This window comes from Rhea americana, unplaced genomic scaffold (genome assembly GCF_003343005.1).
Source record: "Rhea americana isolate MKP2758 unplaced genomic scaffold, rheAme1 scaffold_305, whole genome shotgun sequence".
Classification (NCBI taxonomy): domain Eukaryota; kingdom Metazoa; phylum Chordata; class Aves; order Rheiformes; family Rheidae; genus Rhea; species Rhea americana.
Genome location: NW_028186430.1, coordinates 75,606 through 91,894, shown reverse-complemented (window position 1 = coordinate 91,894; position 16,289 = coordinate 75,606). Strand labels below are relative to the sequence as shown.

Below are 16,289 nucleotides of genomic sequence, written 5' to 3'. Positions count from 1 at the left end.
AAAAACAGCATTCTATTTAAGTGCTCAGAAACCCCAAAACAATGGGCAATGGCTATACTTTCACTACACAAACTTCCATGTATATAGAAAAGTGAACTAAGATACCAGTGGTGATTTATAGAAAGCCTGACTCCTGCTTAAGGGCAACATGATGTRCATTTGTGATGTGATAGAATCCTGTTTCAAAGTAATGAAAATAGAAGCAGATGGTATTGCTGAACCTGCTGTCTAAAATTCTGTGATATACCTCTGAATATAAAATGCTAAAGCCTTGTATGTTGCTGAGGACCCTCTAATTGTAGCTAAGTACATCAAAAATCAGCATATAATCTTACTGAAAAGATACTGAGATTTTTAAATCAATTCCAGGAAATATTTTCTTTTTCTTCTAGGCGTAGGTGTTTGGTGTACTGTAAAATGAGTGACATCGCTGAAATATTTATGGCAGCTTAAAGCCTGCACAGAAGTCAGAGTCACCTTATATGCTCTGATTTGGATAATAACCTATAATTAGAGATGCCTGCCAGCTGAAATACTCCCCAGATGTCAGAGAAGTATAGTCTAAATATACTATCAAAAAAAAAATCCTGTAAATCACTTTCCAGAAATTTGTTTCTTTACTAATGTAACTAAGCTTCAAGATCTTTACATGATAACAACGAGCATTCCATAAAAACTGTCCAGAAGAAAAAGCTTAAAAAAAACTTAAAACCTTTACATGCGTAACTAGAGCTATAGACTTCCATCTGGCCTCACTGAGAAGGCTCATCTAGAAAGAGGTCTGTAAGTACCCAGTTAGAAATGGACAGTCCTCATACAAGTAATTGTTCACAAGAAATTTTTTTATATAAGATCTTACAATTCTGTTTACAAGGTTTTTTATTTTTCAAATAGTTGAATTATTGGTTCTTGGTGCAGCAACTGGTGCAGTATCATCTTCCTCTGGACTGTTCTCATCACTGGTCTCACTGCCCTCATCTGGAGTGCTTACACTGTCCTCAAATTCTTCATTGCTTTGTGCTATTCTGGAAACATATTTCAGGATTATAGAAGCAAAGTAACTTTTAAAAGGGGGGGGAGTATGTACGTTAAATTTTATTACCTTGGGACATTGACTGGTCTATTAGGATTAGAAAATTCTTTTCCTGAGTCAACATCAAATGGATCTGTCAAAACAAAACATACATATTAATGAAGCAGGTTTATCTTACTGGTCTGCTTTAATTTTAARAGAATGTTATTGCCAGGGAGGGGAGGACATGGACAACAAATCTAGTTCAGCTTTCTGCTGCCATACTTGTTTTGCCAAGAGGTCAGAAACCAGAACTGGGGTGTGTGTAGGGGGGAGGTACTAAATTCTGTTCCCCATTCTCATCTTTTTCACTCTTCCTATCCCACTTCCTCCTTCTCCTAACCCAAGAAAGGGAGGTCAGTAGCTCTTTGGGCACAGCTGAATTACCCACATAGGTTGCTAAACCTTTTGGTAAGGCAACATGCATACTCTCAAAATCACTTAGTTAAGATGGTTGTCTAATCTGTTTACCACTAGCCAAATCCCAAAAGTGAAGAAGCATAGCTGTGCAGGTTGAGCTCTTCCTGATGAGTAAGAGTAATGCTAGATTTAGCTCGTTTTACATAACTGGAGAACTGCAGCGTTACCCCAGAAAGATCAAACAAGGCTTGATAGCTGTATTACACTCAATGGAGAAAACACATGGTAGTGCGGGTGGAACTATGCGTTAATTGGCCTAGTAGGGTTGTCCCTTAAGGTCTGTCTTCAGTTTAATGTAAGAGTAGTTCAGCCTCTGCCAGGAAGGCTACAAGAGGATACTCTTCAATGACAGGACAATTTTATTCAGCTTAACATGTCACAGCTGAGAGAGCAAAGGAGAGACACTAGAAGCTGTCTGTCATCTCCTTACAGGGATGTTGTATGTTGGGGTCCCATGTTGTATTTTTATGACACTTAGCCACTGTGAAAAACAGGAACTGGTTAGGAGTATGCGTCTTCATACACTTTTGATCATTTGGATTTTTTGCATTGTCTTCAATGAGACCAAGCACTCATGTATGAATACAACCTGAAATACTGGGATACCAATAAGATATACAAAGAATCTAGGAATAAGCTGTCCTGCACTTATTTTAGGTGCTTTCATTATTCTTATAGGTCTGCTTTTAAGCATCTTGGTTAGGGACCGTTTAAAAATGTCTGGTAAAGATTTATCTGGGTTATATATGACTAACTTACTGTCAGACTGCGTATCTGTATTTTGTTATAGTTCTCCTGTATTGCTAGTATTGTCTCATTCATACTCAGCCTTTAGTAGTTGTAGCTACAGTGAGGAAGTCATATATATATATATGTATATTTATATATATATATATGTATTTTACTCCTCAGTTCTCTAAGGAGTTCTCTAAGTAATCTTTTACCTTGCCAATATTTTATGAGATTAAAGAAAAAATGTAAGGAAACTACATGGAAGACAAGGTAATGAAAGGAGATGCTTGTGTTTCTTACCTATTTCTTCTTCTTTTGTGTCTTGGACATTGGCTAAAAAATCCTTTTCAACTCTTAGTACGTCTTCTTGGCAATGGCAGGTTGCATACTTTTCCAAAAGATTTTTGTTCAAATCAATAAATGTCTTTCCCCATTTAAATTTCCTTAGAAGAATGGTGGCTAGGTCTGGAAATCCTAAAACAGAAAATAAATGATCAATTTTCTTTTTCAATGTGAGATTTTACCTGGCTTACAGATTTCTGTTTTTAATGTTTGCCAGCATTTTGCAGTGCTCAGGGATTCAGATTTTTTAAAAGATTAAAGATCTTTTAAAATTTCACTTTAACTTGAAACATCTAACTGAATCCAGGAAAAGTTCATAGTTTTTTAGTTTTCTGTGAAAATTTTAAAATATTTTGTATGTGATGATTCAAGCTATAGCTTGGGAGCATCCTTCTGTAAGAATGCACTTGTACACACTATGTTATCAGAAAGTAGGATGTCATCAGCATAGCAGAGAATGTCTCTTCCAATTTTCAAAAGAAAATTCTGTCATGAGGCTGCAGAACATTGTAAGGAGGGAGTGCTTTATTTTAATGTTCTCAACCAGAACCCACCATGTTAACGGATAGCTGTTACCTCCTGTGAAGACGAAGATGCCTATAGATTAACACTGTTTCCTCTCTGACTTTTTCTTTTAAAGATTTTCTAACATTCAGGGCTGTTCTGACAATAGGATATTTAGTTCATAGGTCTTGTGTAGTAGCACCCCAGAGGTGTCTCAATGGCTACCAAATACAAGCAATTGGAAGAAAAATGGATAGTCTCTTTCCAAACACAAGACCAAGGTGATGACCAATGGGACAGCATTACACTTTATCAAAAATCACTCATCCTTATCCATTAAGGATATGAGAATCACTGGTAACACATTTCATATCAGATATGTTACAGCCTACCAACAATGCAAAAAGTAGCAGCAAAAGCTTCCACACAGGACAGTTTGTATGGCCGGCCATAGTTCACAGGATTTGCAGCCACCAAGTAAGGTAGCAGCCGTAGATGATTTCCTCTCATTCTCTTAAAGGGAGTTTCTTCCAATTTGGCCCATGAGCAATCTATGACTGCAATTCCACTCTGAGCAACGATATGTCTGGAAAAAAAAAAGAATTGAAAAAATTGTTTTATTGATAATGTAAGTTAAAAGTGAGAATTACAATTGCCACTTTACAGTGGCAACAAATGTGCATGCAATCCCCTGTCTACCAAAAMCCATACATTTTATAACAATCTAAAATTCAGATGCAATGGAAAAGAATAACAACATGCTTCTCTTCATAATCTGCATTGGGCAAAAAAGTCTTATCCATATGTTTCAAAGTGAAAAGAGAAAATTTTAGGATTCAAAAAATGTGATGGAAAAATGATTTAAAATAATCTTCCCATTAAGGTAAGAGAGATCAAAGTTCAGATTTAGTTTGTTCGCTGGGATCTAAAGTAATCTCTGAATATAAACATCTTTATAAAATTCTGCAGGCACATCTGAAGAAAACTCAGTTTCCCCAAAATAAGTTTTCTAACTAATGGATTGTGGTGTCCAGTCTAGGAATTTGAATGTGCAATCATAAAAAAATACAGCATCTATAGGCTGCTCTGATTCTGAACATGTTAGCCTACAAACCGCATAGCGTGCTCATGTGGGATCTACAGATGCTTTTTCACCTGTTACCAGCTGTTTAAAAGTTTTGACCTCATTTAGCAAGAAGACCACTTTTCTCGTACTCCTGTGCCAGCAGCAGCGGGAGGGGGAAGGTAAGACTTATTCGGCCGCACCGCGCAGCGCTCTCACCTGTCAGCCGGGGAGACGGGCTGGGCGGCGGCGGGGCTSAGCACCAGCCCCGCGAACCGCTGGCCCAGGCGCAGGCCTCGCAGCAGCCCCTTCCGCGCCAGCTTCCTCCCGGTGCATCGCCTGGGATCGCAGTGCCCGAGTTCCCACATGGCCAGAGGGCAGGGCAGCTCCGCCGCCGCGGCGCCGCCCTCCGCCGGCTCGCCGCCCTCCACACAAGCTGCGAACAGGCGCGTCTCAGTGCCGGCGCCGGCCCCAAGCCGGCCCCGAGCCGCCGGCCCCGGCCCCACCCGCCGTCAAACCTCTCAGCGCGGCCTCCGCTTCCGCCGCGAAGGTATCGAGGCTCCGAGCGCCGCGGCGGGCGCTCCGCGGAGGGGCCGCGGCGGGCCGCGGCGGGCGCCTTCCCCGCCTCATGGGGCCGTGGTCGGCGGTCCTGGGCGGAGCGGCTGGCTTCAGCGTCCTTCCGCTTCCGCGGTGAGCGGCGATGGCGGCTGCCTGGCTGCTGCTGGCGGTGCTGGGCGCGGCGCTGGGCGGGCGGGGGGCCGGGGCCGGGGCCGGGGCCGGGGGGCCGCGGCCGCGGCCGCTGGCCACTGACCGCTCTCTGTTCGCAGGTAGCTGCGCCTCGGCGGCGAAGATGAAGGTAGTGGAGGAGCCGAACACGTTCGGGTGCGTGGCCGCCCGCGCGCCGTGTCCCGCAGCTCGGGCGGTGCCGGGCCGGGGCGGCCCTGCGCTGGGCATCGTCTCCCCCGCGCGCTGCGCTCGGCTGCCGCTGGTTGGACACGAAGGCAGCGGAGGATACAACGAGACCTAGAAATACAGTTTAATGTTAAATCTTATATTTTAAACTTTCTTCTTTTGAAAGGTTGAATAATCCGTTCTTGCCTCAAACAAATAGGCTGCAGCCGAAGGTGGCCCCTTCTGCAGTATCTGGTATGTACAAACATTACTTTTCTGTATAGTTTTTACCATTTCATGATAGTAATTTCTAGAGTAATCTACCTTGAATTTGTGCATAGAATGACTAATTTTGCCTGGCGTTTTGTGGGAGTCGTGGAAAATAACTGTGACCAAATTATATCTTACTGTGCTTCTGGAAAATTAAAAACCTTGATGTTTTTTGTGTTTTGTGTTAAGGTGCTGTTTGGACTGCTGCTGTCCTTTTGTTTATTCTGTACTGTTTGAGCCCATCATTGAGCCTTCTGATCCTTATCAAAGAAATGAAAATGATACTGGTATCTGATAGCACTAATACTCAAAGGATCTTTTTCAGAGTTTTTAGAGTAGACTTGGAATGAGTCACACAGGCTCAATTTCTTACACAAAGCATAGATGCTGCAATATAACATACTACTGTAGCAAAATACACAGTAGCAAAATATACAGAAATCTAAGGAATTTGGACATATATGGAAAACAGTAGATACGGTAAGCAGTGAATTGCAAAGGCTGAGCAACAGGAAATAACATTAAATCAGCTGTGTCTTTAAATCTTGTCTCTCTCCTAACCTTAGCACAGACACAAAGCTCCTTATGGGTTCAGGCCAATAAGAACACTTCGAATGGTGATGTTAAATGCGACTGTACTTTTTTTTGTGACATGCTTTCTAAACTTACTTACTTAAATTGTGTACATGCTGCATCTGAAAAGTGAAATAGTTAGAAATAGGATTAATAATGGTTAGAATGCTGAATGGGAAGATGCCAAAAGTAATAGGAAAAAAATTAAAAGAATAGTACGCTAGAAATCCTTCTTTCCTGGACTCTGAAATGTACCTCTAGTCCAAAATTGGAAGTGTCTGTTGAACTGGAATCCAGGGTGTAGAACTCTGGCTTGAATGGTTATTTCTTTAGCATGGATAACTGCCTTACTCTTTTATTACAGTTAGGATAGTAGTTCCTATAGTTACTCTATGAGAGCATCTGTTCAGGAAATGGAGATGTGAGTTCAATGTATTCTTTAGGGATATTCAAATTTGTATTTTGGGGAAAGCATCTTAATCACTAGGCCACAGACGACATGTAGGAGAGGAGCAAACGTTTTAGCCAGGCCTGTGGTAATCTACAACAAGAATGAAAGATCATAAGGTCAAAAAAAGGACTTGCTAAAGAGAACCTGCCAATATTCCAGTGGCTAGGGCATTCTGGAGAGGCATGATTTTTGTGTTCTGATCTTTGCTTCTGGAATTGCTTGTCTAAATCTTAGGAAAAAATATAAAAGCGATCTTGGCAGTGAGGGCCCAGGATCTAGGTTTTTCTGTATGATCTTAGCCTTTTTTTCCTACTTTGTAACCTTCCCTCACAAATATTTAACTTTTCCATGTGAAGTTAGCTTAAACATGTGTCTCTTGAAATAGCCCTATAGCAAGTAGTCCAGAACTTTTGGCCCTTTTCCAAATGACAGGTTACCTAATTAGGTATTAGGTTGTCGGCAAGGATGGAATGGTAAGTTTGTCAGTTCTACCAGAAAGTTGCGGCTACTTATCTATCAGATGGGAAAAAAAGCAACAACAGCATTGTGCTTTCTTCCAACAGCTCTTGAGTGGCTTATCTTGGTGAATAACAACTGGATCAGACCTTGAAGGCCAACTGTGAAGAAGAACATCTAGTTCAAGAGTCTTAGTGAAACTTATATGTGCAGCACTGTCGACATTCTGAGCAAAAGGGCTCTGGTGAAATAAATTTTAGGGGTTTAGATGACTCTGGGGACAGACAGTTGCCAAGTTCTGGTGAYTGAGAGTAGCTTTCGGCAAGACTTGCACTGAGGATTGCTTTTATGGAGCTAGCCTCAAATATTTCTGTGTCCAGGTTTCTTGTTTTCATTGTAGAGATGGGCTAATCTATTTCATAGAGTGCTGAAGATGAAAAACATGAAAGATTTGGAAGCAAATTGATATAACATTAGTAGGACTTTATGGTAATCCATATGGAAGATACTGATTTCCTGATGCACAGCAGAAAACTATATTTGTCACACACTCGTTACAATTCTGTCACCACAATAGCTTGTTTAAATTTAACCAAAAATTATTTTTCCTTGCTGTCATTTTGTGGTGTTTTTAGGCCCTGCCCATCTCTTTAGGCTTGCTGGCAAGTGTTTCAGTTTTGTGGAATCCACGTGAGTAATGGATTTGAATATTTGACTCTTACTTGTTTTGATTAGGAACAAAATAACTCCAGTCTGAAACATTTCTTACTGTTTTTTGCCTTTTTTTTCCAGATATAAGTATGAGTTTTGTCCTTTCCACAATGTCACCCAGCATGAGCAGACTTTTCGATGGAATGCCTATAGCGGGATTTTAGGGTGAGGCTATTTAGAGATTTATGTTTTACTTATGCTGTTAACTGACCATTTTATAGATTGGCAAATAGGTGGTGGTTTTACAATTAAGATTCTTTTATTGGTTATCTTAGGTCATTGTAGTTCCTAGAGTATTATGCAGACAAGTACTCAGTCCTGAAACAGCCAAATTTTTGTAGGTTAAAAGTTAACCTCCTATCTTTAGTTGGAAGCTACTAGTAGCAACAGCAGTAATATGTTCTTGTAAAATACCAATAACGTACATCTACAATTTATATTAACCAAAGGCTTCATGTATCTTTAAGATATTTTCATTTTGAGTTGTATATAAACCTAGAAAACAAAACAAATTACATTCTGTATGCCTCATGGTAACTTCAAACATACTAATAAAAGATAATAAAAGAGTTGGTGTAGATCCAGTATCTATATCAGAAGACTTAGCATAAAATTTAATTGTAAATCAGAACATTGCCTTAAATATACAACCTTTTTAAATTTTTTGTATGTAGATCTCTGTGCAGCTTGAGTGAAGGATTTATCTCTTTTTTTTTTTCTTGTGTGCACAATAATTAGCGAGCGAGTGAGCCTACATCACYACAGTGAGAAAATCAGTGGACTTTAGGATGAGCAAAAGTAGAAATTAGTTTTTGTAGGTACTCTCACCAGCACTATAAACAGTCCTGCAAACAGTCTTGAGTTGCACTGGATTTGTTCTGGGATGGATCTGTAAGCTGTTTTTTATGGAGTTTAAACTAGGATTTGTAAATGCAAATGGTTTATAAACTAAGAACAGGTATGAAACTGTGCTCCCAAACTAATGTTGATACATAAGATCCCAAATAACAAACTTCACTGACTGAAAGGTGACCAGATCTTGGCTATAGGAAATGGAAGTATTAAGACAAGAAAAACTGGGACGTATATAATTAATTTGGACCTGATGTATCAGTAGTCATTGTTTTCTTCCTGTATTTTCACATTTTTCTTTCCAGTAATTTAAAAATAAAACTCTTGATGTTCTGTTTTTTTCAGAATCTGGCATGAGTGGGAAATTGAAAATAACACATTTGTTGGAATGTGGATGAGGGAAGGAGATTCTTGTGAAACCAAGAGCAGACAGACAAAGGTATAATAATGAATTACACATATTCCACAGATTCCACTGATTCAGACAGCATGGCACTCTGCAGATAATCATGACAATCTACAAACTGAAACACTTCTACCTCAAAGAGTTCATGGTTTAAGGCATGATTTAAAGTTGAAAGATGACTTCCTATAGCAATTAGTTGAATAGATGAGGAGGGATGCTAAAATCAGGATAAAAGTCTGATGAAGTTTACTTATGTATTCTCATTAGCCTGGCAACTTTACATTTTTTGTCTCTGATAGAGGGGGGTATTCTGGTATTATCATTGCTGTTGGAAACATACAGGACTTTATAATTTCTATCAGGAAAAGCAAACAAAAAGAACTATTTGTTGAATGCAAGCCACCAGCCTACTGTGCATGAGAACATCTAGTAAAAAGGAGTGAATAGAATTGGGCAGTTAACAAGAAGCCAAGTGAGCTGAGTATTAGAACAAGACCAGGTTGCGTGCAGGGAGAATTAAGGAAGGAGTTAAATATATGGGAGTGGCAGGAGAACAAACTTGAGAGCTGTAAATTTGGGGGTGAATACATTTTTAAGAAAAAGTGAAAATACTTACTCTGTTGAACCGTTCATAGTATCATGGAATCAGAGAATCGGTAAGGTTGGAAGGGACCTCTGGAGATCATCTAGTCCAACCCTCAAACAAGTGGCCCATACAGGGATTGAACCCATGACCTTGGCATTAWTAGCACCACGCTCTAACCAACTCAGTTATAATGTTCCTATATCTGTGTGAAGTAAGTATTCAGCTAGAAAGGTTAGAAAGGATATATGAGACTTTCCTAATATGTGGCACATGATTTGCACAAGTACTCTATATTCGTAAATTTCTTCTTTTTTTCAGTTTCCGTTTCAGTGTGTTATGCAACTTTACAGATGCAAAAACTCACATTCCCTGTTGATACAGATCACTATCATGAAGAATTGCTAATGATAGCATAAAGTTCACAATAGATTTATTTTCATGTACAAGATGCTTAGCTATTACAGTGATGGATGACAATACAATACTTAAGAGAGAGGGATATATAAATGTAATAATAATTAATGGGAAAATGAGGTAAGGGACAAGATATCTTGGCCAGTGTGAAAATATTTTGTACTAAAATGGAGGTACCTTGTTAACAACATTATCACACGTAGGAGCTACTAAAGGGATCACTATTCTTGTGTGACCTTTGATACTGTGATACAAATTCTTCACAGGCATTTGGTTCTGAACAGTCATGAAATACTAGCATTGGAAAATATAAAGACCAAAATGAATTTCTACAGGCCAGATGAGCATTGTTCTCTTGAACAGTAAAAAGAACAGTCTGATATTTAGTGCACTGGTCAGGAAGCAAAATTTGAAGCTCATGTCCAATAGTTCAAAAGTATCCTATACATCCTCCCTTTTATTCTCATTTTTGCTAGAAATATGGTGCTTGGGAGTTCAAGATAGGTAGGATCGACTCCCCATTAGAAGATGGAATTTTTACAAAAAAAAAAAACTTAATTTGAAAGACTTAGTAGYTATGATAGCTCTGATATTTTTTTTAATTATTTTTTATTTATTCCCTCTCCCTCCCTCCCCAAACATGGATGACAGTACTGGAAGCTTTGGGACTATAGGATTACTATAGTAATCCTATTCAATATAGGATTTACTGAAATGCATCTGTTAGCCTAGGGACACAGCAAATTGATCATGAGTGCTGGTTCTGTTTAATTTGGAGCTATTTTTGCTAATCTTTGTTTTTACTGATGCTTAGGTTCTTCTTGTTTGTGGAAAAAGCAATAAATTGGCTTACGTGTCTGAGCCAAGTACTTGTGTTTACTCTCTGACATTTGAAACTCCTCTTGTGTGCCATCCCCACTCTCTTTTAGGTAAGATGTAGAAAATCATTTGTGCATGTGGAGCAGCTGGCATCTTACTCCAGCTTCAGAGTGTAAACTTTTAGGTTCTTTGATCTTGTAGTTTGATATCAATGAAGATAAATGTAATATATATTGCTAACTGTATTCAACTCATCATAACAAATAGGTATTTCTAGAGTAAACTGTCACTGCTAGTATAGGTACAGCAGCAAGTGATTTTTTTTCTTTTTTTTCTTTTTTTTGCTTGTTTCTTAAACTGGTTTTATGAATCAGTAGTATCTGTTCATTTACTGCATAACAGAAAAGGAGAGCTCAGTTAGAATTTTATTCAGTGGAGAAATATGAGACCTTCTACCTGGAAATGAGAGAAATTTTTGGTCTGTAGCACTCTCCAGAAACTGTGTGTGAAGTGGGATTGAAGTATAACCCCAAAACTTGAAAGTTGGTTCTGTGTGGAGACTGTGAACTGTACAGAAACATTGAGCTCTGAAAACAAATATGTAGATGCGGTACCAGAGAAGCACTTAAGTAATGGAGGTCAGTGCTGTTAATTTTTATGCAGTGTGACTTCCGTTTTTCAGTTTATCCGACTCTAACTGAAGTACTACAAAGGAAGTGGGATGAAGCAGAACAGTTTCTGTATGATGAGCTAATAACTGAACAGGTTTGTTAGTTCTTCCAATTCTGTTTGATAAAGAACAATTATTGCCAAAGTACTGATCTGACTTCTGCAGTTTCATTGTTTTCTAAGAATGCATACATTTTTTCTGCAGTTGGCAAACAGCAATTTTTGTGCTCTATCAACGATAATGGCAATGTTTTGTAAAGTGAAGCTTGTGGAATTGGAATGGCCAGTGCAAATTACAAGCAGAGATGAGAATCAGATGGATTTATCTATCATCTCTTGCAAATTTTCTTTTTTAGGGATACAAAAAAATACTGAAAGAGATTTTTGAGGAAGCAGGACTTCTAAGAACAACAGAAGAAAAGGAATTTGAGAAACAGAATAAGAAAATAATAAATTTGGAATTTGAAACAGTAGAGAACTGCAATAAGGTATAGAGCATAATGTTTACAATGTGGAATTAATTGCTACCTTTTTACTCTGTGATTCAGTGTGACAGTTATATATTTATTCTTTGGATTCATCTGAAGTCTGTTAAAAGAGTTTTATTTTTGGGTTGTTTTATGTAACAGTCTGTTTACAAATAAAGTGATTTGACATCTTTGTTTTAGCCCTTGAGTCAAAGACAAATCAGCACAACTGAAAATTCACTAAGAAGTTAGAGGGCAATATATGGGAATTAGTGTAGGTACCTGGATTATGAACACTTTGTAAGTACTCTTTCTAGAGGGTATCAGTCTGGAAATAGGAAAACGTTATTAGTGAAAATAAAGGTGCACCTAGCCTTGGGAATGTTGACACTTTTTCCTGTGTGGATTATTACCCAGACTTATGGCAGAACATATTGGCCATTATACAAGCAAAAGGCAGCATGATCTATGCCATGTATATTTCTGAATGACTGTAATGTGTGTGAATATGCAGGTATTTCCTCTGCAACAGAACTAAAATGGAAAAAAGATAGAGGTAGAAGGTGTACGCGGCCTAAAAGAGCACACATTCAACATCATGAAAAGAGCATGGAAGGGAATTCATTGATTGTAATGCAAAGAAGAAGCTACTGTTGTTTCTAATTTGAAAATGTGGCAAACACAAAATAGCACCTAGTAATTTCTGGATATAATCCAATAAACTTACCGTTCAGCTGAATATATTTTTATAAAGATAATCATTTTGCTGTGGTACTGTGAGGAGCTGGAAAATTCATCTTATTTTTTCAATAGTTAATTACTGTTAATAATTTGCACTTTTTAAAATACTCTTGGTTGACTTCATCATAACATAATTGACATAAACTTGAGTGTTCTGATAACCAAAGAATCTTAAATAATTAATCTTTTGCTTTTTATTGATTTAGATTTAAAAAAAAATAGGCTCCTTCAAATTTCCGGATGTGTGGTTTGATTCTTAAAAGTGTGAAGCAGTCTCTGCTTCTATGATTTAACAGAAACAGTTGAAAGTAAGAATTTGAAGTTTATTTTGTCCTGCAATAAAATGCAAACTAGAAGATTTGAGAATTTTTATAAAATTTTTGCTGCATTCTTCGAGTACACAGATTAAGATCTTTAAGTCAAAAGCTGTGATAATTATGCATAGACCTGTTACGTTTGAAAAATGCTATTTTATGTGTGTATTTGGAGAGTGGTAGAGCCTTTTTTTATTGTATTTTCTTTCTTAGGAGTACAAGCAACTTTCTAAAGAATTAAAAAAAGTTAAAGATTTATTAACTCAGCATGGTATTGCATACAAAACAAGTTCTGGTGAGTTTTTCATATAATTCTTTTTCACTATTGTGTATTCAGAATGTATATACCCAAATGTTGCTTTTGACTACAGCACTAATCAAAAAATACGTCATATGTGGAGGTAAAAAAAAGTCAGTGTTACAGCATTGGTAGCACTTAAGGATCTTTTAAATGTCTGCATTTTCTGTGTAGTCACACCCAGCTGAAGGCCTGACTTTTTCAAGAACACTTGGAAGTATTCTCCTTATCTGTTTGGATTACCTTTATTCTTTCTTAGTCATCTTTTTTCTCCCTGTTTGATTTTTGCTAGATAAATACCATATCCCATGCTGTTTTGAGAAGGAAGGACTGTTGGTTCCCAGCTATGAGGAAGCAGGGCTTATCTGGATTAATTCCAGACAAATTAAGACTTGTTTCTGTCTTATTCCCTCCATTCCATCATGCCCATTATTACATTAATGGAGGAGGATTTAATTTGCCCGCAGCTTTTGCATTCAGAATTGGCACCTCAAGGAAACAATGGACTTGTTTTATTAGCTTTTGAGCTAATAAAATTAAGCAAGTTACTGTTTGATTTGTTTCTTTTTAGTTAGAGAAACTTTCATGGGTATTTTTGAAATCAGTGATTCTTATTTTCTAGAAAAATCATCATGTAGGATTTTTTTTGTAAAACATTTTATTTGCTTGTTTAAACTATTTACCTATGCAAGCAACTTGCATGGTATTTCTGTGTGCCTGAGGGACAGCTTGTTTAACTACTGCAGATCAGAATCAAATGCAGAATTCACTGCTTACTCTGGATGACTTATTTCAAAATTGTTTAGTGAATTCTGTGATTAAGACAGAAATGTTTCAGTGTTTAAAAAGCAGAAGTAACTGATGTCTTAAACTAAACATTACAGCTGAAAATACCAGTGTTGAACGTACAAGTCATAAACTGGCAACTGCAGAGACAAATGTTTTTAATGGGTCAAAGGATGATGAGCACCTGCGTGGAGATACAGGAATTTGGAATGTATGAAGAAATCTGGGTGGTAAAAACAATTTCATATGGACTGTTGAGTAAGTTGAATGTGTGTCATGCCACTAGGATGATTTACCTTCTCTGAATATTCTTGACTTTCTGAATTTCTGCCCTAAAGCAAAGGGTAAATACTGGAGTGAGGTTTTGCCATTACTAAGGAGTTACCTCATTTCTGAGAACATGTGTAAAACTTCTATGCTAAGCCTGGTATTGGGCATAGGCTTGCTGATTCTTTCTCTCCAGTTTCAGCTGTTACTTTCTTTTATCAATTACTGCACAATCTGGAGTGAAAGATGAGGGGTGTAAGTACATAGAACTTACACTTCTGTCTGACTAATGACTTTGTTTTGCCACAAAATGTGGGCAAACTAATTTTGCAGTGAGCAGTGGATTGTTGGCTTTTGGGGGGGGGGATGGAAGAGTATCATACCTGTATCATGTGATCCAGCAGTACAAACAAAGCCTCTGAAGATGACCTGAATAGGTGAAAGGGGGGAGGGATTCAAATTTAGTAAAATATTTTTGCTAGTTCGTGGCTAAGTTAATGGCAGTGCAAAAATTGGTGTTTAATAATACTTTGAGCAAATTCTACCCTATATGTCCATATAGAGTAAGAATACCCCTCATTTCCTTCATCTTACTTTAGGTGGCCCTCAGAATGTTTGTTGGCTAAGGACCTTTCTGGCCCCAAGTTTCACCCCCAAAACCTGTGCCTTGACATTCAATGTATGCTTGCCCTTCTGGTTGCATAGTAGAGCACTAACAAATGCTATCATTTGTGTATTTGTTTTCTGTATCAAATCAAAGAAACTGCAATGATTCAGTAAAGCTTGTACACAATAGGTGTTACAAAAACAAAATAATCAAAGACCAGTGCTGTAAGACGTTGTATGAAAGATAGAACAATGTTCAGAACATGGGTCACCTGTATGCCAAAATAAACGTTTTTCTTGCAGACTTTAGCAGAAATTTGTTTCCTGCTGCAGAAGTGCCTATCATGTAACTCTACTCACCTCAGTCCAGAGCTTAGTTTAGTCTAGAGGTGGTTATTGGATAAAATTAAAGCTGTTCGGGTTCTGAAAGAAAGAAAGGCGCTACGGAAGCGCAGAATCAATCCAGAAGAGCTGGCTGTGTTAAGGGCATACCTGGCAGTTCTCTGTATGTGATACACAGAGTAACAGTGACTCTTCTATGGGAAGCTGGGGAAAGACCCTGCAGGCGTGGGCGGCTGCGAGTCCGCCGGGCCGCGCGGGGCGCCGCGGCCGGGCCGCGCTTCCGCTTCCGCCGCTCCTCTGACTCGTGTGTCTTTGCAGGGCGCGGCGGCTCCTGTGCCTGCCCGGTCCCCGGCGGGGCCTGGCGCAGGGGCGGCGGCGGGGCGTGGAGGCGGCGGCGGGTACGGCCGAGGCCGAGGCGGACGGTGGCGGTCCTGTGCCCTTCTCGGCCAGCAAGGCCAGCCCGCGGGTGTGGAGCGTCAGCCGGTCTATGGGGAGCGACCACGAGCGGCCCTGGGGGAAGGTGCTGCCCGTGAGCCTGCTGTGCGCGGCGCTGCTGCTCTGGTGTGTGCTCAGGGACAAAACGGAGATCGATGAGCGACTGGAAGCCGTTTTCTCCGATCAGATCGCGGACCCTGTAGATGTGATCCAAAAAAGCAGCGCCGCCTCACAGCCGCAGAAGGAGAAATGAGAATAGCGTAACTGTAGCGAAGGAGCTGCCGGAAGTCTGCTGTCATTCAGCTGCTTGCTCAGACACTTCCATGGGAAAACTTGKTTTTTTTTAGTCTATCACGGTGCTTACCTTGCAAGCATGATTCCTTTATATTTCACAGATGCTTCCTGCATTTTTCTTATTTTAGTAGTTTGCAGTAACAGCTGAAGAAATTTTTTTTTCTTCAGTGGGGGTGGACAGGATGTACTACAAGTCAACTTGTATTTGAAGGTACATTTTAGACAACTCATTTCTTTTTCACTGATATTTTTTCTTTAGATGCTGAGTGTATTAAAATATCGAAGTTGTCACTCTGTAAAATCATTACTGAAAGTGACCTTCATTTGACATTTTSCTAGTCATGGAGTATATTCAAATTACATTGAAAAAACTCTGTAAGCACTATGAATTGTTAATATATGATTTTAACTTCATGTTTTGATTTCTTTAATCAACTACATAAGGTAGCAGTTACTTCCTTTTGCTCTTCTAAGGCATTGTTAGTAGATGTTTTTTCTGTTCTGGAGT

At 39.0% G+C, this 16,289-nt stretch overlaps 3 protein-coding genes across 4 annotated transcripts; 2 read left to right on the top strand and 1 right to left on the bottom strand.

The window, feature by feature from the left end:
• Positions 1–821: 821 nt before the first annotated feature.
• On the bottom strand, positions 822–4,810 carry TSR3 (TSR3 ribosome maturation factor). Its single transcript, XM_085309852.1, is given in 7 exon segments — positions 822–921; positions 923–1,025; positions 1,103–1,166; positions 2,525–2,698; positions 3,463–3,656; positions 4,353–4,569; positions 4,652–4,810. Coding segments are annotated over 7 exon segments (906 nt in total). The 5' UTR covers positions 4,764–4,810; the 3' UTR covers positions 822–879.
• Positions 4,425–15,026, top strand: GNPTG (N-acetylglucosamine-1-phosphate transferase subunit gamma). 2 transcript variants are annotated; one of them, XM_085309848.1, is made up of 11 exons: positions 4,425–4,823; positions 4,961–5,015; positions 5,212–5,279; positions 7,410–7,464; positions 7,567–7,650; positions 8,683–8,776; positions 10,558–10,672; positions 11,245–11,327; positions 11,588–11,719; positions 12,967–13,048; positions 13,936–15,026. In XM_085309848.1, exons 2-11 carry the CDS (start codon positions 4,984–4,986, stop codon positions 14,052–14,054), a joined length of 864 nt encoding a protein of 287 aa, XP_085165974.1. In that variant the 5' UTR covers positions 4,425–4,823; positions 4,961–4,983; the 3' UTR covers positions 14,055–15,026. The 2 variants fall into 2 exon arrangements, with proteins under 2 accessions (XP_085165974.1, XP_085165973.1); XM_085309847.1 differs by having other exon boundaries at positions 4,771–4,879.
• On the top strand, positions 14,974–15,740 carry UQCC4 (ubiquinol-cytochrome c reductase complex assembly factor 4). Its single transcript, XM_085309878.1, has 2 exons — positions 14,974–14,984; positions 15,371–15,740. The coding sequence occupies exons 1-2, from the start codon at positions 14,974–14,976 to the stop codon at positions 15,738–15,740; spliced, it is 381 nt and encodes a 126-aa protein (XP_085166004.1).
• Positions 15,741–16,289: the final 549 nt, after the last annotated feature.

Excerpts from the sequence above, each read along its gene's own strand:
- GNPTG (XM_085309847.1), top strand. The coding sequence starts at position 4,834 with ATGGCGGCTGCCTGGCTGCTGCTGGCGGTGCTGGGCGCGGCGCTGG. Across the intron at positions 4,880-4,960 it reads GGTGCTGGGCGCGGCGCTGG|GTAGCTGCGCCTCGGCGGCG; the intron begins GCGGGCGGGGGG and ends CTCTGTTCGCAG. Across the intron at positions 7,651-8,682 it reads GCCTATAGCGGGATTTTAGG|AATCTGGCATGAGTGGGAAA; the intron begins GTGAGGCTATTT and ends TGTTTTTTTCAG.